The following is a 20,092-nucleotide window of genomic DNA, read 5'->3' on the forward strand; positions in this document are numbered from 1 at the left end:
AGAGGATTCCTCCGACTCAATTATCTAATTTACGGTCTTGGTAACTATGCGATGACACCCTCTGTTGAGACTGGCCTAACCTTATATAATTTAAACTAAATATATATAAAAGCTAAGGTGAACTGTGGTGACCACTGGGATCACATTCTATTACCACCCCCTATATAAAGTATGTCAACACACGATGCATATATTTTTCTTTCCGACCAAAATGTGAGCGGGCTACGAATTTACATTATCTATTATTTTATTATTTGACCAACAAACGGAGCCTCCACGTTCGCTCTCAAGGCCTAGAAATTCACACGTTAATCGGAGAAAAATAAAAAATAAAAATTACCCACCACTGCCATTATGATAAAATTAGCCCAAAATACCCCTGTGCCTAATTAAAAATCACCCATCAATGTCATTATAAAAAATTAAATATAAAATACCATTTAGTTATGTATCATTATCTTATTATTTGACCAACAAACGGAGTCTCCACGTTCGCTCTCAAGGCCTAGAAATTCCCACGTTAATCGGAGAAAAATAAAAAAATAAAAATTACCCACCACTGCTATTATGATAAAATTAGCCCAAAATACTCATGTGGCTAATTAAAAATCACCCCCCAATGCCATTATGAAAAATTAAATATAAAATACAATTTAGCTATGTATCAGTTACAAACATATACTATTAATAAAAACTAAAGCCGACAATAATTATTCAAAATAAATAAAAAATAGTATAATCTTTATGTAAGGATATAACGACATCTAAATTTTAAATTTTCAATACTAGCCGCGCAAATGCGCGGGCTATACGCCTAGTTTTAGTAAAATGTATAGCCGATCCTTAAACTTGTTAAATGTGTCATGTTGTGTCACTCCCTATACTTTTGAATGATATCTTACTCATTAAATTTAGCTTCGGATTTCATTTATATATATCTAGATCTATTTCTAAAACATATAAGGTTTTCACCTAAATTTTTGATTTGGTCTGCCTCGTGTCATTGATAGGTGGGCCTTAGTCCATTACGCATGTGAGTTGGATCAACCCCTCCATCTACGACTCAATTACGTAGATCCCTACAAATTAATGTGCGGGCACCATACGTATTCGATATTTATACCAACTTTATCCATTGCAACGCACCAGCATAATTGCCTAGTAATATTAAACACCCCACCAATAAAGTATAATGGTAAAATGTGAAAATGCATTTTGATAGTACAGAGATCTAGTTTCACCCGAAACTAAGTTTGAGAGCTAGATTTGTATTTTGATAACAAAAGGAGCTAAATGACACAACCCAATAAATTTGAGGACCAGTCTTTTTTTTTTTTTGCGCTCAAGAAGGAGGTGCGTAGACTGTTGGGACACTCCAGTTGTCAGTCCTCACTCCCTACCAAGGCCAGCAACATGTCCCTATAGCCGAAGGAGGTGTCGCCGGCGACGTCGAGGGTCACGGCGCTCTTGTACCTCGCCTTGTACTCCTGCTTGATCTGCTTCATGTCAATCTCCGCCCGCGACACGATTACCCTGGTGAGCAAGTCCTCGTACGTCCCCAGCCCCAAGATGGAGTACCTGATCACCTGTAAAACAAGAGAGCACGCACTGGGTGTCCATGCCACACATTTCCTTGGAGGTTCTGCATCTGCTCGAGTCCCAGCTTGTTCGGTCTACCTGTGCGAAGTGCTTCTCAGGTGAGGTCAAGCACCAGACGGCGCTCTTCAGCATCCTGCCGAACTGGCTGCTGCATTGCCCGTTGATATCCTGAATGGACGGACGCGAGAATGAACAACTGAAGATTTAGATTTTTGATCCAATTCAGTAATCTGATCGTACCTCGCCTATGTCTGTTCCATGATCCTCCTTGTACTGTTGAAACGTCGCTCTGAGCTGAGACTTGCTGCGAGTGCTGATGATCCGTACGACCTCGTCTCTCTGCAGTTGCTTCTCTCTGATGGCTTCTGACAGCTGAGCCGCCTCCAGCTTGGCCACGTCCATGTCGACATGCTCTCCGGCGTAGCGGTAGGAGCTCACAAGGCTCACCAGCATCTGCAGAAGAGAACAACGATGCTCGAAGCCTAGTCCTTTTTCTGAATTTCTGGTGAAAGTACAGCACCTCCGAGGAATTTACCTTCTTCAGAGGTTCTTGGAGCGCAGGAGAAGATGCGACATCTTCTTCGATGGAGCAACTGAATAGTTTCCGGTAGATGTCCCTGACGGCCATCAGATGATCTGGGGTGGACGCGCACGACACTTCGATCAGCACCAGGATGTAGATTTCATCCTTCTTCTTCACCGCCTCGTGCACCAGATTTGCGTCTCTTTCAGCCGGATCCATCGTCCACAAGATCAGCGCTTTCTGGACCGACAAAACGAAAACAAAATTCAACTTGCATTGTTTGCAGGTAACCGCGCGCAAGTGTTATCATGGCGAGTGAACGGAGGGATCGGAGCACCCAGAAATCGACGGAGAGGAGGTGGTGTCGCGAGAGCTTGTAGCGGAAGCAGTTGAGCAGGGGCTCCCGGTAGAGGAAGGCGTAGGCGCGCCGTATCGCCGCCCGCTGCGACGCCGTCCGCCGGCACAGGATCCCGATCAAAGAAGCCTTGTCCGCTCGCCATCCTGTGCATATCAATGGAAGAGATCGAGGTCGCCTCGTCAGCGTTGCAATGCAACAACGGAAGGAAACTGACAAGATGAAAGCAGCAACGGAAAATAAAAATCGAGGCGGTGGTCATGGCTTGGCTGCGAGATGCTATGCATTGCCTTGGAGCGCCTTCCTCAAGCTCTCGGCGTCCTCGGAGGCCGTCGGCGGCAGGCTCGGCACCGCGACGGTGGACATGGCTGCCGATCCTTCAACGGCAATGGTGGTGAAAAGGTGCGCAGCGAGCATGTAAGTGGGGATCGGATTTATAGTTACATCACTGATCAAGAGAAATCGGAATAAAACTGAAGTACACAGATCAGCATAACTTTATTCGCATATGCTGCTACGTAGACGATTAAAGTATCGTGGAACATGCTTCCTTACACATTAAGTTTTCTCACGTCTAAACTTGTTTTAGGGCTCATTACCACATGCGAATATAATCTTGCATTGTTATTTAAGCTTTAGCAAAAGTCTCATAAAGATACATACATATAGCAGCATGGCAACAAATCATAAATAACTAGAAAGATGGCACGGCATTGCCGCGCCTGAGGGGCCCCTTCCTCGATCTTTATATAGAAAGTGAACTTCGGTGATCTGATTGTGGCTGAAGATAAATCAATTATGCAACGTAACTATAACTTACATTTTCCAAATTGTGTATATGCAAAAGAGAACTCATCTTTGCAGCTGAGATTTTTTTTTATGATAGAAACTTATTCTGTGGAGTAGCTGTCATCGCCTAGAATAGTTCTCTTTGGTATGGAATTTGCAAGGAATCTTTGCTCCAAGTCTTGCAAGCAGGTTTTAATGCAGGGCTGCAGCCAAATTATGAACAACACCATAAAGCGCGACAACATTTGGGTGATGCAGATCCGCAAGGATAGATGCTTCATTCCAGAAGTCCATCAATATGCAGACAAGCATAACAAAAAACAAAGATCAGGAAGTATGAGAAAGAACCATCTTTTCTTGCTCAGATGGTTTCCCAGCAAAACATCTGTCATTGATTATTTTTATTGCAGCATCAGTGCCTCTCTATTTACCATTATATACCGTTCCAAAAGTTCCAGAACCAGTTGAAGGTCATTATTCTTTATAATCTGGACCGGACATGGATTCAAAAGGTTATAACCACAGTAGAGATGTACACACTTCATGTGGCATATGATGATCCTAACCTTCAAACGTCTATTTGTAATTGGAAATCCTGAAATCCAATCTGTTGGCCTGCTCTTGGCAACCTGCACGCTTCTCTTGTTTAGCATTAAGGCTAACATAAATAAGGAGTTAAGAAAATTTAGGAACATCGAAATAATCAATTCCAAATATCGTTCGGGTGAACTTCACTGTCTACTTTATTGGTAACAGCCCGAGCTCCTTCATTCGGCAGAAGAGGTTGGTGATCAGATGACTAAGGTTTAGCTGTAGCTAACGCATCCTCCATACCGAGTAAATCTGGGTTACAGGTATCATAACCTGGATTGATGATAGACGCAAATAAGAACTCAACTTACAAGTACATTGATAAGGCAATGAATATTTTTTTAATTAGCATGTAGATTATATGATTACATTAGACCAATGGTTAAAAAAGTAGTATAAATTATCTACTTTGCAAAAGCTGGGAGTTTTTTTTTTAATGTTCAATACATCTGTTGCTGCTGGTTAGAGGGGCTTTCCCATTTTATGGCAGCGTGCTTAGATTTAGAGGTAGCAGCCAAGAATTAGTTGGTGCACTGATTGGAGTTTTTATTCATAACAAAAATCATTATACTACACATTATGTTAATCTGAGAAGCTAGTTTTTGGTAGTAGTGATGGGTGTGCTAATAGGTTGCTGTCTTCCTTTTTTTTCATTTTTAAAAAATTGGTTTTCTTTGTCGTTGTACTTTATGCACACATTAGTACGTCACTCTTCGCTGTTCTTTCATCTCCCTTATATTATCCCTCTGTTCTATACAGGATAGTAACTGCCAGTGCTCAAATTGATCTTCGGCAATTGCAAATCTTGAACTATGCCATCTCTATGCTACTCCCCCAGTCTTACTGCTATCTCTCCCATTTTCTCATTCAAATTTGGGTTCTAATGTGCTCTATTTCAACATGCTAGCTAGAGTCGGCTGCTATAATCCGCAGTCCAGGCCTCATTCGTGTCTGACTCTGATTAGTGGAGGGTGAAAGGCATGGCCGCATGGAAGGGGATGATCTAATCTTTTTTTCTGGTGCGTGAATCGTAACCAGGCTAATCGGGAGCTCCTACTTCCGTGCACTACTCGGCGGCAGCTTCACTCCAGCGCATAAATCTTCTTGAGGCCTGAACTCATGCTGCCGGCCTCGTCAGACAGCTCCTGGGGCAGGGATGGACACCGCCGCCGCGGGCGGGGGTAGTGGGCGCTGCTACCGCCGCGTGCCGAGCGAGCGAGCACGGGGAGAGGGGGGAGCGCGAGTTCAGGCCCCTTCGCTCCGGCAGGTAAGCTGGCGGCGGCGGTGGGTGCGTGGATGGGCAGAAAGGTGCCGCAGAAAATGGATTTTTGGAGATAAATAGATGGGGAAGATAGAGGTGTTTATCATACCTGCTGATTCGATTCTTCTTCTTCTTCGTTGCCGGTGCGTTGCTTCGGAGGGCTCGATTGGTGTTCTTCTTTGTCTCCGCCGGTAGCGACGAGGAGCGCGGGGACGGGGACAAGCCACCCGCGTGCTGCTGGATGATGAGACAGCGGCTCGGCCCGGTCTCCTGAACCCCGGCGTCGGCGTGGGTCGGCTTGATGGTCCTGGCGGAGGCCCGGGTGCCGACGGAGGCGGCGGCGTGTGCCGTGCTCGGCCTGGCTCTCCCCTGCTCCGTGCTCCCTCCGGCCGTGCTCCAGGCCGGCGGATAGAGCGGCGCACGCGCCTGCGCGGCGCGGGGGAGGGCGGTGGCGGCCGGATCCGCGCGGAGCAGGGTGGTGGCGGCCGGATCCGCGCTCGGTGGTCATGCCGGCAGCGGCACCAGCAGCAGCAGCTTCGGGCGCCGGCAAAGCTACGAGGAAGGGGAGAAGCACACGCCGCCGGCCGACCCAGCTCACCACGCCCGCGAGGCGGACCGGTCGAAGGCGGCGTGAGGAGTTTGGGCCGACCCGACGAGCTGGCCGTGGCGCCCTTGCTGAAGCAAGCTGGGGATGCGAGGCCGCGACCACCCGCCGCGAGCGCTCGTGGCCGTTCGTTGCTGGATCGACGGCCGGGATTCCGCCCGATGACGTGGCACGACGAGAGGCGAGAGAATTGGCCACGAATCGTCAGGAAGAGATATAGAGGCTACAAGCCCACTGTTGGTAATACGTTTATTAAAGGGATCAACAAAATAAATGGAGCACAACGCCTTGAAAGGTTTAAAGCAATGTGTTGGTATCTCCATTTCCGTTTCAACTTTCTTCAATTGTCCTTTTCTTTTCTGAACTCTGAACCATTCACGGCCCTACGACAAACGAAAAAAGAAAAGAAAAAGGCAAGTACTCGTCACAGGCCTTTTTCAGTTAGATTTTTGGCCTGGGCTTGCTAGCCTAGTTTTGGCCCGGGTAATGTATATGGGCTCTAAATATTCTTGGGCCGGGCCAACGCAAAGCTAGTATAGCCCGAGAAAAAGGGCGACGTGGTTTGCCGTGAGCGACAGGGCCCCGAAGTTGTTTCCTATGACAGGTGGGGCCACCGGTAGGGGAAAAATCTGTGATGCGTATCCCGTGCTCACGCCGTCGCCGACCTACACCCTTCTCGGTCACGGCCGGCGCCGCAAAGCCGCAGCCTAGTGCCGGGGAGGGGAGAAGGGGATTAGGAGGAAGCAATGGGGAAGCGCCGGCGCGCAGCCGTGCCGGCGGTGGAGGAGCTGATTTCCCCGGTGAACAGCCTGGACGACGGCTGCCTCATGCACATCTTCAGCTTCCTCAGCCCGATTCCAGGTTCGATTCGCTCTTCTAATTTTACGCTTCCCCCGCCTTCCTTGGAGAAATAACTGAGTGGCTAATCTGTGACTGCTGGGAACTCATTTTATTTACCCAATTCGTCGTGGGATTGCCGAATCGGGCGGATGTGAATGGGAACGGGTCAAAACTTGATTTTGACCTACTTTGTTTTGCGTGGAAATAGAGATCGGATTTTGGGGAGACCTGTTGAACTGGATAGTAGTTTGGTGCGTCAGGATGAAAAATCTCTATAGATGCTTGCGCTGTTAACTTGAATCGATGTAATCTTATGCCCCCAGGCCCCAGTTGGGTGCAGCTATGCAAACAACAATGTGGTTTCGGGTAATGCATGATACACGTTCCCATGGTTTATCGTGTAGGTGTTCATGAAAAAGATCTCCCTTGCTGTGCAAATTTGAATTTTGAGAAATGTTGATTTGGTTATGCCATACCATATATCTAAACATCGAGGGGATTTTGGTGTTTGTTCCTCTTGCCACATGCTGTCTTACTGCCTTGTTCTGGTTACATGTAGCTTTTGTCAGATGATAAGGAATTTAGCTTTCTCTCAGGCAATCTCCTTGAAGATGGAGTTTTAGATAGTTACTAACTTAGCATAGCACTAGGTGAACCATTACTGTGGAATTTTTCTGGGTTCACAACTCGAATGATTTGAACTGTATTAAAAGTCATGGAAAGTTTCTATGTTTGAACTTTGAATATCCACCTTTTAGCTGTGGTGATCCATGTGATATATTTTTTATGTCACTCTTGATGTAATTTAAAATGAACTTCTTTTAGCAATTGCATTGTTGAACCTGCAGATAGGTATAACACCGCCCTCGTTTGCCACAGATGGCGCTTCCTTGCATGCCATCCTCGGCTATGGTTGCGTGTTGAGAGGCCAATCAGAGATGTGATGGAGCCTGGAGTTTATCCGAATCTTGAGGCCGCTGTTTCTGCTGCTAGGTCTGTCTATCTCTCTCTCTGAGTTTTCATTTGAATAGAGGATCTTATGTCTGATCTCCATACCTTGTTGAAGGCCTGGTGACACCATTCTTATTGCGGCTGGTGGTACTCATATTGCATGTAACATCCAAATAAAGAAGCCTATTTGCATCGTAAGTTTTACCTGTCATGTTTCTGAGCCCTGGAGAGTGAAGATATCAACAGAGATTTGATCTGACGAATGCTTTCTGCACTAAACACCAACTTTTTTTTGTGGGTGCTATGAACCCATTTTGCTTCCATCAGATTGGCGGGGGTGAACTTCCCGATGACACTGTATTAACCTGTTCACGTGGCTCCGACAAGTAAGCTCATTTCTCTTTTGCTATTTTTCTTGTCTACTGCTGCTGCTTCCTAATCATTTCATAGTGGCAATACGGTGGCCATCTTTTAGAAGATTTACTACTGTCATGTTTCTTAACTTACTGTAAATTGATTGTGAGTTTCACCTTTAGTACAGCTTAGAAAGGCAATGACTATGAGGCTTCCTGTAGATTTACATCAGCAGCATGGTGGCTAGGTTTGCTTATTATACTAAAGGGCACAATCATCAGCATAATATAACCGAATCTATACATTCATGATTTATGTGGTGCTGCAGTTGTGGAAAGTGAAATGTACCATGATTTGTTGTTATATGCTTGCCTCATGATACTAGTTGAGCTATATTTGAACCTCAGTAGTTTTTCTCTGCCTTAGTTGAGAGTGCAGTCTGTTGATCTTGTCTTTTTCCATCGAATAGAGGTGGTGATGTAAATTTTGTTCCCTTCAGAAACTGGTGAATTTGCGAGCTGTCAGATGGTTTTTGTTATGTTGAAATTCTCATTTTAATATCTCGATCTTACCTAGTTTTTTTTTTATGACTCTTCTTTGATTGGCCTATCAAACAGTGCACTGGAGTTCCTATCAACATGCAAGATTGCAAATTTGACTATTAGAGCAGAGCTTGGATGCTGCTTGCTGCATCGAAGCGGTAAATTGACTATTCAGGAGTGTTTGCTGCAGTGTGAGCAGAACCCTTTGGACTATCTGTCCTTTCCAATAATCAGCACAGCAATAGAGTATAATTCATTCCCATCCCTCAAGGAGCAAGGGCATGGTGTAACCGTTGTTCGCACCCGGATTGAAGGGGGTGCGAAGGCTGTCAGGACGAACGGAACGCTCACACTGCAGCATGTGCGGGCCATCTATTCCCGGAGTTCTGTTTTCTTTTGGTTCGAAGTAGGAGAAAAGTAAATAATGCTGTACACTAGCAATAAGCTGTTGAATTCCTGTATGTGTCATCCTAGTCTGGTAAACTCACCCTTGTATTCCTCTTTGCTGTAACTTATGGTAACTGCCTTGATGTTCGTTTCCACAAGAAACTTGTTGCTGTTTGGAAGTTTGGTGTAGTGTACAAATTCACAGTTGTCATTGATTAAATTTTCCTTAGTTTTCGGATCGGCAGCACAGATTATTGATTTGGATGGTTGTAATTTTTATGTCTTGCGCGGTGGATGGCGTTATTTGAAGGAAGGACGCCGTTGGGGACCAGTCTGTTCACCGTGCAAATTCTACCTCATGTAGCTGTTGTTAACTTGTCCTATTGCGTTGCTGATTGTCCAAGCGAGAAACCAGGTACGTACTGGTGTACTGAGATTTACAGTGAAGTTCTGTAGATCTCTCTGTATATTGTACATGTGATATGAAGGCGTTGGGTGATTCATTGTTGATCCTGGGGACAAGGGCTGACAGAACACATTTCAATTTCCCCTGCCTGAAACAGTTGCAATTGAAGTCCATGTTGATTAGTTACTGTTGGTCATAAATGCATAATTACTTAGGCTGTACACAGGCCTCTGTCCTGTTCTTGGTCCGATAGGTGGAAGAGGTGGCCCCAAGCTGGTAAATGTGTGCTGTCAATTGTCCTTTGTTACCGCTTCCTGAAACAAGGTAAAGCAGGGCTAATTAGCGGAGTAAAAAAGAAGAGTGAGGTGGATCCGTTCTAGTGAGTCGTGTCTTTCAATATAGAAACATGCGGGGTTATTGACAGTATCAATTCAAATCAAGTTGCAACGGTTGTCTCAGGCCACTGGACCATTTGGAAAATTTTACTGTGCATGTTCACGTGTAACCTCTGGGGAAACAATCCGTTCCTGTTGTTTCTTCTTTCTTGGAACGGCATGCTTGATTGGGTAATTCGAATTCCCGTTGTTCTTTGCTTTTTCAGTCTCTGGATGTCCACTATGCTAAAGCTGACTTGTCTTCAGAACTGCCAAAGCTGGATGTCCACTTTCAGTACCGTCACTGCAAAAGATGTAAAGCTCTGAGCTTTCATTTTTTCTATTATATTCCTCAGTAAATATGTTTTTTCTATTATATCCTTGAAAATTTACTATCACAAGTGTCTTCATGACATTTTAAAAATCTAGAAAATGAAATAAATGGTTTTGCTCAGGCAGGCCCACATTTTCCCTGTTCCCCCACATACTGTATTTATGAATAGTAGCACCCAAAATTAAAAAATAAATCCCTGCTTCCAAACCCGAGGAGGTAACAGAAGACACCCGTAACTTTCTGTCTCTGAGTTCGGGGGAAGAGAGAGGGTAGCGCTCTGTAATTCGAACGCCGTTGCCTCCTCTCTCTCGACTCTCGAGCCCTTCTCCTTCCAGACAGCCATAGCGGCATCACGCCAAAGCCCAGCCGCCGCCAGGAGATCGAATCCTCTGCTCTGGCCTCTGGGATCCTGCTCCGATCGCGGCTACCCTCTGAGGTGATGCATTGTTCTCACTTAGCAATGCTCCTGCGGTTCTTGTTCAATTTGTTCAATGTTAGCGCGAGATCGGGGTGCGGGCGCCTAGAGCGTGCGCCGTGGATGTGGATTAGGGTTTTAGCTCATCTGTTTGGGGGAATTTTTCCTAGTTATGTCTAGATGCGGGGTTTGTTGGTTAAAACTGATTCCCCCCTTAGGTGTTTCAGTGTTTGCATAGATTAGCCTAAACGCTAAATCATCTGAGAAACTCTGTTATTGGGATTCTTTTCTTAGTTTTAGCCTATGACTTATGCATGTGAGACTTTTTTTTTGTTTCTAAAAGACTACACTGGAGTTGATCCTTTTCTTTTTCTTTGGTAGACACATAAACTCATCTAGAAGTAGATCATCGTTTTCATGTTCCTACGGTTTCATGGAACCTTTTAGGTTCAGGCCAGTCATGATGTGTTCGTTTTCTAATCTGAGTTATGATGCCATTATCTTTCTGGCAACATGTTGCCATAATTTGGCTGGTCCACTATTTCTGTATGCCCACTGCCAAAATTCAAGGGGTCTGTCAATGGGCAATTATTAGGGATCTGCGTTTTTCTAGCAATTCTCTTTGGGGGTGTTCATTGCAACTGTAAGAAGTTGCCGGTCTTCTGCTTTTGGAGCAATACAAGGTGTAGTGGAGGTTGATGGAAGTGGCAGCGTGGCACCCTTTTCCTTCTCATTCTCTACCACTCCATAATTTGCCTCAACCACCAACTTTCCATCCGTTACATCTTCGTGCTCCTTAGAACTGCGGTCTTCTGGTTAATTCAGTGAGTGAATGGGGCCTAGATTAACTGGCAAGCAAAGCTTTACTGTCCTTTGCTATATATGGGAGTTTCTGCATTGGTACAGGTTTCTAACTGAGCTCATGGCTATGGATTATTAGTGTAGTTTTCTCTTGTATTTCTCCTGTGAGCAAGATGCAGGTTTAGCTAGTACCTACACTGAGAAATTGATTCAAATATGTATTCAAACTGCAATAAATAATTCCTGTATGTAGTAGTAACAGATATCTGATCATGTTTGGAGAATATGAGTTCTTCCCGGTTAAACTGTTTCTTTTGAAATTCTTGCTTTTTAATTACCGTTTTGTTGGGTCAAAGTTTCAAAGCTTCATGTAAGGTCCAAGCCCATGAAGTGCTCATGATTTCCATTTTGTTAATACGGTCTCTTATAAAACCTTTATGTTTGGTCAACTATGTTATGATTCCTTAGGGCTTAGCTTTTACAGTACTCTTGAAGTGTTGTCCAATTATATCATGATTCCCTTGGGGACTACCAAATGTAGTATTGTGGGCACAGCAGGAAGGTTATGTGTTTTGATTAGGCAATTATTTATCGCTTATTATATTAAAATGCTTCTGTGGATGAAAATTTTTCTTCTAATTTTTAAATATCTTTATTGTTGACTTGTTTGCTTAAAATCTTTCTCCTGCTCACTTTTTTTCCTCCAAATAGGATTCTGTACCTGTAGGCGTCCCCATGGCATCAGTTACTTATATTGATGATAGCCATGCTGAGGTTATTGATCCTCCAAAGAATGAGGAGATGTTGGATGTCACTGAGCTCGTTGGTGAACATATCCAGCATTCACCGAAACCAAATGTGACAAGTTATGGTAATGTGCGTGAGCTACTGGAATGCCCTGTGTGTTTGAGTGCCATGTATCCTCCAATTCATCAGGTACAGTTTCTCACTGAACTTCAATTACATTTTAGTAGCATTTACTTGTGATATTTTGTCTTTGTTCTATGCTTCCAACATACCATACCCCATGTATGTCAGTACATACAAATATTGGGAATTTGCAGCTTAGGCAGGGTTGAGATTTTGTGAATATGCTCTCCTTTTGAATTACCTTTTACGAAGCAACTGTGAACATTAGCCAATTAGTCACTGTTTGAAATAAAGTGTAGACATTGCAATTGTCCCTTTTTTATTTTCCACATTGTCTCTGATATCATGCAGTTTGTTTCTTTCCAAATGTCTTTTCTTGGACATTTTATAGGGTCCATAATATTAGAGTCTAACTGCATATAGAGTCCTAATAGGAAGTTGGACTTGTATGCTTATTCGTTAAGAATTCAAATGTGTTTGTGCAGTGCTCCAACGGACATACTCTGTGTTCTGGATGCAAGCCAAGGGTTCATAATCGCTGCCCAACATGCAGGCATGAACTGGGTAACATAAGATGTCTTGCTCTGGAGAAGGTAGCTGCATCGCTAGAGCTTCCATGCAAGTACCAGAACTTCGGTTGCTTGGGCATATACCCTTATTATTGCAAGCTGAAACATGAATCACAATGCCAATACAGACCCTATACTTGTCCGTATGCTGGATCTGAATGCACAGTTGCTGGTGACATTCCATATCTAGTAAATCACTTGAAAGATGACCATAAGGTTGACATGCACAATGGAAGCACTTTCAATCATCGTTATGTCAAATCAAATCCTCATGAAGTTGAGAATGCCACCTGGATGCTCACGGTAATTCTCATCAAACTCTGTACTTTACAATCCTGGCACATAGTTGTTTGTGCAATCTTTTACATATACTGATTGATCTGGATCTTTCTTGGTAAGTTCATGCTGCTGGGATGCCGTTGTTTGTAACATGAGATTCTGATTGACCTGAATCTCTTGGATAATCTTGTATATATGTAGATGCCTATCAGTCTGGTTCTTAGTTTTAAATTCGGTTTCCTTTTCTTTTGTTCAATCAAGCACACATTTATCAGTACCCATTAGTCACGGTACTCAAGTGCAATAGTGCATGCTTTCCATCAACTACTCATGATACTAACTACTGATGGAAAGTGAATGCTTGTCGCTTGACATCATGAGCTTAGCGCTTGTTTGGGTGGTAGTGGTAGTAGAATATGATGATTGTACTACCTTTCAAGGCCCATCTCGTGCTTTTCTTTTCCATAGTAACCCATTATGCAGTAGCTAATCACAGAATCATCCTCCAGGTTTTCAGCTGCTTTGGCCAGTATTTCTGTCTGCATTTCGAGGCATTCCAGCTGGGCATGGCACCTGTCTACATTGCCTTCCTCCGCTTCATGGGCGACGATGCTGAAGCTAAGAATTACAGCTACAGCCTGGAGGTTGGAGGCAGTGGTCGTAAGATGACATGGCAAGGCGTCCCTCGAAGCATCAGAGACAGCCACAGGAAGGTCCGGGACAGCTATGACGGGCTCATCATCCAGCGGAGCATGGCCCTTTTCTTCTCTGGTGGTGACAGGAAGGAGCTGAAGCTGCGGGTCACTGGGAGGATCTGGAAGGAGCAATGAACTGCAACAGGTAAATGCGTGGAGTTTCTCTCCTTGATGCCAATGAAGCATGGATCCATGATGAATTAATCAGACTAAGAACTTAGGAGTTGGTAATCTTGTAGACTGTACTAGTAGCTGATGTAGAACCAAAGGCAAGTCTCTCTTTGCTCTGAACCTCTCTTAGAGTCTAGAGTTGACCATGGCTGCGCGGTGGGGGAATCTGATGGCGACTCGTGAAATGTAAATGATCTAGCTTGGTTTTTCTCTGTATGAGACTCTTCTATGTCAGACCACCATTGTTTCTGGATTCCGGGGATGAACGAGAACAGCAGCCAAGTTTTTCATGCTGATGAGATCTGAGAGTAATCACCGAAGTTACTGGCTCCCGTACTAAAAGAAGATGGCTTCCCACTTCCTAACTTCGTGTTTCTCAAGTGCTGAAGGATCTGAATGCGGGATTGATTGAGAGATTGTCGACGTGCACGCTGTCTGAGATTCAGACGCTGGGCAACCTGGAATGCGGATTCAGAAGCAAAACAAGAGGTCTGAGGATCAGAAATAAGGATCCGTGACTTGCCCAGCGCTGACCTCAGAGGTTACACCGAGTCCCGTCAGAAGTAAAGGAGGGCGCCCCGGGAACAGGTGCATGCCAAACTTGTCAACATGTGCAAGAGGCGTCGTGTACAGACAATAAACTTTTTCATGGAACCGTGTCCGTGCGTGGGATGCCGATGCAGACCCGGATTCCAGCAGAGTCCCTGAGCCCTCGCGTTGCTGTCCCTGGAAACGGAGGCACGAGGCAGTCCAGTCCGGTCGCGGTCGCCGTGCTCGCCTGCGACAGCCCAACCGTGGCCTGTGGCTCCCGGCGAGCTAAAAAGCCCGTGGCGACGGGCGACGGCCGCAACCGCGGCGGCAAGCTCGCGCTTCGTGACCCCGGCTAACGCGCGCTCCCGGTCTCGGCTCGAGCTACCTGGGGCGCCGGGAAGGACGTGCCGACCTGCACGGCAAGACTCCGCTACGGCCTGACCTGGGCACGCGCACCAGCATATCCTGTGATCCTCGCCCACGGCGTGAACCCGGGGACGAGGTCGCACGAGTGGGTGGAAGCTTCAGATCAGGTTAGCCCTTTGGACTATCGACAAATTCCTGACGCGTATCACATGTTGTTCAACCGTGGAACAGATTCCATCAGATTGACATTGCTGTATAAAGCTGTTTTTTTCTCAAGTTTATCTGTTGAGGAATTTCTCTGACAGAGTAGCACCCTCATGGAAATGAAAAGAACAAAAAGAGATTCATGTGCCTGCAAGCTGATTTTAGAGTGCATCACACAAGGTTGCGCCTTACCAACTCCATAGGCCTTCAACTTTTCAATTCTAAATTTCTCGGTCAATGGAGGCGCGGCCGCTGCGAGAGGAGGGAACCGTCTCGCCTCGGGGCTGGCGAGGCCGGATCCGAGGCTCCCGCCGCCGGATCCGGTGGCCTCGATGACGGATCTACTGCCGGTGAGGAGCGCGGGCGCGCGCGCGGCGCGGGTGGCGGCGGGGCCTGTGCGTGGGCGGTGGATGGCGTGGGTCCGCGGTGGCGCCGGCTTGGCCGCTCGCTGGGGGCTTGCCCCTAGCGCCAGTGGCCGCGCGCGGAGGTGGACGTCGCCCAGCGGGCTGGCGCGGTGGCGCTCGGCGGTGGACGGCGAGGTGGGTGCTGCACGGCAGGAGGTGGCTGTGCACCGGCGCCGACCGTGTGCAGGAGGAACTACGGTGCACGGGGCACAAGAGGAGATGCGGTGCGCCGTGCGCCGGATCTACCTGCGGGGGTCGCGCGCTGGCGTCAAGGAGGCGGCCGGATTCGGGTCGGAGCGGCTGTGCGTCGGCGGGTCTGCGGCATGGCCGTGCGCGGGGATGTGCGGCAGTTTGGTGGCCGTGGCTTGGGCACTGCGGCGGCGCTGCACCCAGGAGGGCCTCCATGGCTGCGGCTTCGGATCGCGGGGCTGAGTGCGTGCTGTGGATAGGATTCTCCGGGCGAAAGCCTTGCCGGCATTCCTGCCGGCGGCGATGGCGACAGCGTCCGAGGGCGTCGTTCTCCCTGTTGGGGGCGCCATCTAGTAGCCTCATCCCCGTTGCATGGGTTCTCTGGGCGAAAGCCCTGTCCACCTAGGACGAGCGATGGCGGCGCCTTCGGCGTCGTCACCTCCTTGGAGGCGTCGTTTTCAGAGACCCATCTCGGCCTGTGGCAATGCCGGGTCGTCGTGGCTATGGGTGGCTTCTGCCGATGGCGCGGCAAGGCGGCGGATGCAGATGGTTGGCTCGAAGGGGCTTGCTGTGCCTTCGTGGCTGTGGCCAAACTTACGCCGGCGGGTAGGGGGCTTTGCACAAGTGTCGGCTCTTGCTGCTTGTAGTGGACCACGGCGGCTGGCGTTGCTTGGCAATTGCCAGTGCGGTGTGGGACTGCGTCGGAGGACGGCGCTCGCAGCATCGACACCGTGGGAAGACTTGGTTTGCAGCGGTCTGCTCTGCATCGCTCAGCGACTCCAATGCGGTACATCGTCGAAAGACGGCGCGAACGACAACTTGTTTTGCTGACATGATGACGGCGGCTGTATGCGTGGGTGGTGCAACGTGATGCTGTCCTCCGGAGGGCGCGGCTCGTCTGTTTCTCGTAGGGTTCTTGGGAACAGGGCAACACTATTCTTCATCCTGGCAGCGACTTTGTAGACGGATTTGTGACTCGGAGTGCTGAGGCGGGCGTGGCGAGGCCCCCACGTGAGGCGAGGCGACGAGTGAGGTGGAGTCCAACGGCGGATGTGGCGGGGCCCCGCGCATTGTGTGTCGTGGTGTCGATTGCGAGACAGCCTGTGTTTGGTCCTAATCCGGTGGTTTCACCTTGTTGGTTGGTGTGTGGTGTTGCAGCGGCACTTCGGCGGTGGGTCCCGCATAGCGGTGGCCTTCTTTGGTGCGGCGCGGTCTGTTTTTCTTGATTCCCTTTCAGTGCGGGGCTGTGCTCGACGATGGCTACTAGAGGTGGAGAAGGTTGTCAGCCGCGGCCCCAGAGGTGTGATATCGTCCGTGTTGACGTCCTAATCCGACCGGACATGCGTCTCTTGGAGACGTGTTGTGTGGCTTGTGTCGATATCCCAATCCGACCAGCTAGAGTTTTTTGAGTGGAATTGTATTTGGCGCGTGTTGATGACCCAATCCAACCCGCTGGCGTTGTGATTGTGTGTTTTTTCTCTCTTTTCCTGGTTATGGTCTCCCAGGGCTATATCCTTGTATTTTTTCTGCTATATCGATAGAAACACACTTGTCGAGTGTGTTCGTTTAAAAAAAAAAATGCAGAGTAACCAGATTTGACCCTTTTTCGGTTCTGGCCAGGGGACAAACGAATCAGTGAACATACACATCGCACAGGCACATAAGTTTCCCTTGTTACATGTCCTTATCATAAGCAAAAGAAATTTTATGTTGACAGACCACCACCTTCAGAACTAACTATCAAAGAAACAATAAACTCCCAGTTGTGCCAATCAAAAAGCTCTTCTGAATGAACTGATAACTGATAAAAGAATCCTAATGATTTCATGCCAGAGCTGCTGCCGCGAAGTTACATTCATTCAAGATTAGTGCCCTACCATATAAAGAACCGAAAAGCTGGCCCTAAGACAGAAAAAGAGTTGAAGGACAACATGATAACAGTTAAGGATCTTTATGTTAGTTATTGCAGAAGAAAGAAAAAAAGAGACTTAAGTTAGCATAGTTGGATCGATTCCTGTCTAAAAATATACTAGTAGTTGGATAATCTACAAATGACAGTTGTTTCGAGTTGCACACATGTAGGGCCACCTACTATTCAGATTTCAGAATGAAAAATGTCTTTCTCAAATTCTCTCTTAGTTCCGCCAACTGGTTTAGCAGGAAAGACGAGAGCAAAACCAAGAACTAGACAAGAAACGAAGCAATTGAGCACCCCCCAAACTTTAGTATTTACATTAATTGCACTAACAACAGTGTCAATCTTTCATAAGTACATCATATACATATATAAAAGCCCGGTTCTTATTCTCGAATCACCATCACCATATGGCAATTTTGCAGCAAGGAGTCAAGAACAACATGTCCTCGTTCTCCATGAGAAGCAAATCCGATCTTCAAAATAATCGGATACACACAATTCCCACGCCAGGCTCTTTCTTTTTTGTTGATTCTACAACCTCTAATCATTCAATTAGCAGCGCGAATGGACGATCGTGTCTGTTGGCGATCAAGAACAGCAGTTAGCGCAGCGTACCAATCCGTTCTCATTGCACTCGCCGCAGCGGACGACGCGGTCCTCCTCCTCGACGAAGACCTTGCGGCTGCCGCCGCAGCCGGTGCAGGGGACGAAGCGGACACCGCCGCAGGCGTCGCAGACGAAGGCCGGGTCTTGGCCCGCGGCGCCGTCGAGGAGCCGCCGGAGCTGACCGGTCTCGTGCAGGTGCCGCACCTCGTCCCCGCCGCCGACGAGGCGGCCGCCGATTAGCAGCTGCGGGAGAGAGAAGGCGCGGCCGCGCACGGCGAGCAGCGCCTGGAGCTCCCTGCGGAAGGAGGCATCCATGGACACGTCCCGCTCGTCGACGGCGACGCGGAACCCCCGCAGGATGGCGCGCACCGCGGAGCAGTCCGTGAACGTGCGCCGCACGCCCCGCAGCGACGTCGTGTAGAGCACCACCGCCTGCGGCCGCTGCGCGCGCGGCTCGTCCGCGAGCTGGTGCCGCCGCCACTTGGCCGACGACGCCGCCGCCGGCCGGTGCCCCTGATGGTGGTGATACGTCAGCGACCGCGCCAGCAGGAACGGCTTCTTGCCGCAGCTCCCCCCGCCGACGACTCCGGCCGCGACGCCGCCGCAGTCTTCCATCTCACGCGACGCCGGCGCAGAACCAGCCGCCGGCGCCGCCGTAGGAGAAGGTGAGGTCAGGTTCTGGGCTACGGCGGTTACCGAGAGGCGAGGAAAGAGAGGGGGAAGATGAAGAAAGCGAGTTGTGGAAGCAAGCGAAGCGAGAAATGGAATTCGCCGGTGGGGAAGGTGGGGGTATCGGAGGCTTATTTATATTTTCTTGTGGTGGTGAGAATTTTGACGGCCGTTCTTTTTCGTTTTTTCTTGGTGTTGGTTTGGTGATTAGCAAGGTAATTAGGCGGTGATTAAATGGTTAGCACTGGAACTAGTGATTAATCATTAACTAATTAGGAGTTAGAGGTTGTTTAGCGTTGTGATGGCAATAACTAATAACCTTCTTCTGTTTGTGTTGCTTAATTCTGAAGAAAATGGTTTCTTTTTTCGGTGGTTTGTTAATCTCACTGGGCTTTGTGTGTTGGAGCTGGACCCGTTATAGGCAGGCTGGGTGAAGTACTGACTTGAACAAACCGGCAGAGGCAGGTTCCTGAACGTGTTGCCATTCAGCTGAGCGTGAGGCTGCCATTTCCTTCATCTTCTTTTTATTTCTTTGTTTTTTATGTGAACCACAAATTGCTGCTATACAAATAGAACAGACATGGCTTAGATTATATTTCGTTTTGAATTCAGTATTTTAGGTCTTACAAAAAAGCACTTTAGAAAATTATTGGAACTCTAATTGGACACTGAAACATTATGACAGTTTACAAATATAGATGTACAGGCATGAATAGACGGCTGAACCATGTCCAGAAATGCCATCAGGTCCATGGCAGATGACACTTCAATTTACTATTAAAGCTGCATGTAGTATGTCTGCATGTGTCTACAGCTTGACAAGCATACTATCCCCACACCATTTTGCAAATGCTGGAGAGCATAAACTGTTCAAGGGAACATACCACGGTCCTGGACAATGGACCAACATGGATGCATCCAACTTCATAAGTTCTTGCTTTTTTGGGCCCAAATCATCTGGCATCCTAGCTGTTGTTGATCAATGCCACTCCATTATCGATTAATGCATTGCGTGTTAGTACTAACATGGATTTGATGGTGCATCGTTGGCCGTTGGAGCTTCATGTCTCTCTGTAATAGGAAGTGAGTAATGGACAAACAGAAATTTAAATTTAATTACTTGTTTTTGCTTAAACAAGTTGACAAGACTATATCCATTACTTTACAGAAGAATACCAGAACCAAATGGGGGGAAAAGAGAGAATATCTGAAATTTCAACGTGGAAGGTGTGCTACATACAGAATTCAGAAGAGAGCGAACTGAAAGACTAAACACACGAGCGATGAGTCGACGACGACTGCAAAAACTTGCATAAAATATGCAGCTGTCACCAGATGCAGAAGATGTTCTTTTCTTTTTTGTAAAAACAATTGAACGCGATCTTTGGCCTGTCGTTTTTTTATGGACTATCGTTGATTCGGTCGTTTCACGCGGTTGCACTCGTTATAGTTTTGAGTGAAAAGTCCATATTTTGACCCCCAACTATCACGTTTG

The 20,092-nt window shown here is 47.3% G+C and overlaps 4 protein-coding genes and 1 long non-coding RNA gene across 8 annotated transcripts; 2 read left to right on the forward strand and 3 right to left on the reverse strand.

Annotated features, from left to right (window-relative positions):
- Positions 1 to 1,147: 1,147 nt before the first annotated feature.
- On the reverse strand, positions 1,148 to 2,951 carry LOC120662079 (annexin D3-like). The gene is made up of 6 exons (XM_039941167.1): positions 2,768 to 2,951; positions 2,460 to 2,623; positions 2,135 to 2,362; positions 1,840 to 2,052; positions 1,678 to 1,767; positions 1,148 to 1,586 (listed from the first exon to the last, which is right to left on the reverse strand). Exons 1-6 carry the CDS (start codon positions 2,892 to 2,894, stop codon positions 1,383 to 1,385), a joined length of 1,026 nt encoding a protein of 341 aa, XP_039797101.1. The 5' UTR covers positions 2,895 to 2,951; the 3' UTR covers positions 1,148 to 1,382.
- A 957-nt stretch (positions 2,952 to 3,908) lies between these two features.
- LOC120662082 lies at positions 3,909 to 5,581 on the reverse strand. Its single transcript, XR_005670181.1, has 2 exons — positions 5,228 to 5,581; positions 3,909 to 4,130 (listed from the first exon to the last, which is right to left on the reverse strand). It is a non-coding gene; the product is annotated as an uncharacterized LOC120662082 (long non-coding RNA).
- Positions 5,582 to 6,311: 730 nt separating this feature from the next.
- Positions 6,312 to 9,040, forward strand: LOC120662081 (F-box protein SKIP5-like). Of its 2 annotated transcripts, none has more exons than XM_039941171.1 (5): positions 6,312 to 6,583; positions 7,442 to 7,555; positions 7,629 to 7,707; positions 7,841 to 7,899; positions 8,485 to 9,040. In XM_039941171.1, the coding sequence occupies exons 1-5, from the start codon at positions 6,357 to 6,359 to the stop codon at positions 8,828 to 8,830; spliced, it is 825 nt and encodes a 274-aa protein (XP_039797105.1). In that variant the 5' UTR covers positions 6,312 to 6,356; the 3' UTR covers positions 8,831 to 9,040. The 2 variants fall into 2 exon arrangements, with proteins under 2 accessions (XP_039797105.1, XP_039797106.1); XM_039941172.1 differs by having other exon boundaries at positions 6,334 to 6,583; positions 7,411 to 7,555.
- Positions 9,041 to 9,131: 91 nt separating this feature from the next.
- On the forward strand, positions 9,132 to 14,006 carry LOC120662080 (E3 ubiquitin-protein ligase DIS1-like). Of its 3 annotated transcripts, XM_039941168.1 has the most exons (5): positions 9,132 to 9,211; positions 9,804 to 9,891; positions 11,838 to 12,062; positions 12,482 to 12,868; positions 13,354 to 14,006. In XM_039941168.1, exons 2-5 carry the CDS (start codon positions 9,811 to 9,813, stop codon positions 13,672 to 13,674), a joined length of 1,014 nt encoding a protein of 337 aa, XP_039797102.1. In that variant the 5' UTR covers positions 9,132 to 9,211; positions 9,804 to 9,810; the 3' UTR covers positions 13,675 to 14,006. The 3 variants fall into 3 exon arrangements, with proteins under 3 accessions (XP_039797102.1, XP_039797104.1, XP_039797103.1); XM_039941170.1 differs by lacking the exons at positions 9,132 to 9,211; positions 9,804 to 9,891 and adding an exon at positions 10,126 to 10,346; XM_039941169.1 differs by lacking the exons at positions 9,132 to 9,211; positions 9,804 to 9,891 and adding an exon at positions 10,778 to 11,225.
- Positions 14,007 to 17,608: 3,602 nt separating this feature from the next.
- Positions 17,609 to 18,721, reverse strand: LOC120662084 (uncharacterized protein At5g39865-like). Its single transcript, XM_039941173.1, has one exon. The coding sequence runs from the start codon at positions 18,541 to 18,543 to the stop codon at positions 17,911 to 17,913; it is 633 nt and encodes a 210-aa protein (XP_039797107.1). The 5' UTR covers positions 18,544 to 18,721; the 3' UTR covers positions 17,609 to 17,910.
- Positions 18,722 to 20,092: the final 1,371 nt, after the last annotated feature.

The sequence above is a fragment of the Panicum virgatum genome, chromosome 2N, assembly GCF_016808335.1.
Source record: "Panicum virgatum strain AP13 chromosome 2N, P.virgatum_v5, whole genome shotgun sequence".
NCBI classification, from domain to species: Eukaryota; Viridiplantae; Streptophyta; class Magnoliopsida; order Poales; family Poaceae; genus Panicum; species Panicum virgatum.

Excerpts from the sequence above, each read along its gene's own strand:
- LOC120662081 (XM_039941171.1), top strand. The coding sequence starts at position 6,357 with ATGCGTATCCCGTGCTCACGCCGTCGCCGACCTACACCCTTCTCGGTC. Across the intron at positions 6,584-7,441 it reads CTTCCTCAGCCCGATTCCAG|ATGGCGCTTCCTTGCATGCC; the intron begins GTTCGATTCGCT and ends CGTTTGCCACAG. Across the intron at positions 7,556-7,628 it reads GCCGCTGTTTCTGCTGCTAG|GCCTGGTGACACCATTCTTA; the intron begins GTCTGTCTATCT and ends ACCTTGTTGAAG.
- LOC120662084 (XM_039941173.1), bottom strand. The coding sequence starts at position 18,543 with ATGGAAGACTGCGGCGGCGTCGCGGCCGGAGTCGTCGGCGGGGGGAGC.
- LOC120662079 (XM_039941167.1), bottom strand. The coding sequence starts at position 2,894 with ATGCTCGCTGCGCACCTTTTCACCACCATTGCCGTTGAAGGATCGGCA. Across the intron at positions 2,624-2,767 it reads CTTGAGGAAGGCGCTCCAAG|GATGGCGAGCGGACAAGGCT; the intron begins GCAATGCATAGC and ends TGATATGCACAG. Across the intron at positions 1,587-1,677 it reads CTGAGAAGCACTTCGCACAG|GTGATCAGGTACTCCATCTT; the intron begins GTAGACCGAACA and ends CTTGTTTTACAG.
- LOC120662080 (XM_039941168.1), top strand. The coding sequence starts at position 9,811 with ATGTCCACTATGCTAAAGCTGACTTGTCTTCAGAACTGCCAAAGCTGG. Across the intron at positions 9,892-11,837 it reads GTACCGTCACTGCAAAAGAT|GATTCTGTACCTGTAGGCGT; the intron begins GTAAAGCTCTGA and ends TCCTCCAAATAG. Across the intron at positions 12,063-12,481 it reads TGTATCCTCCAATTCATCAG|TGCTCCAACGGACATACTCT; the intron begins GTACAGTTTCTC and ends GTGTTTGTGCAG.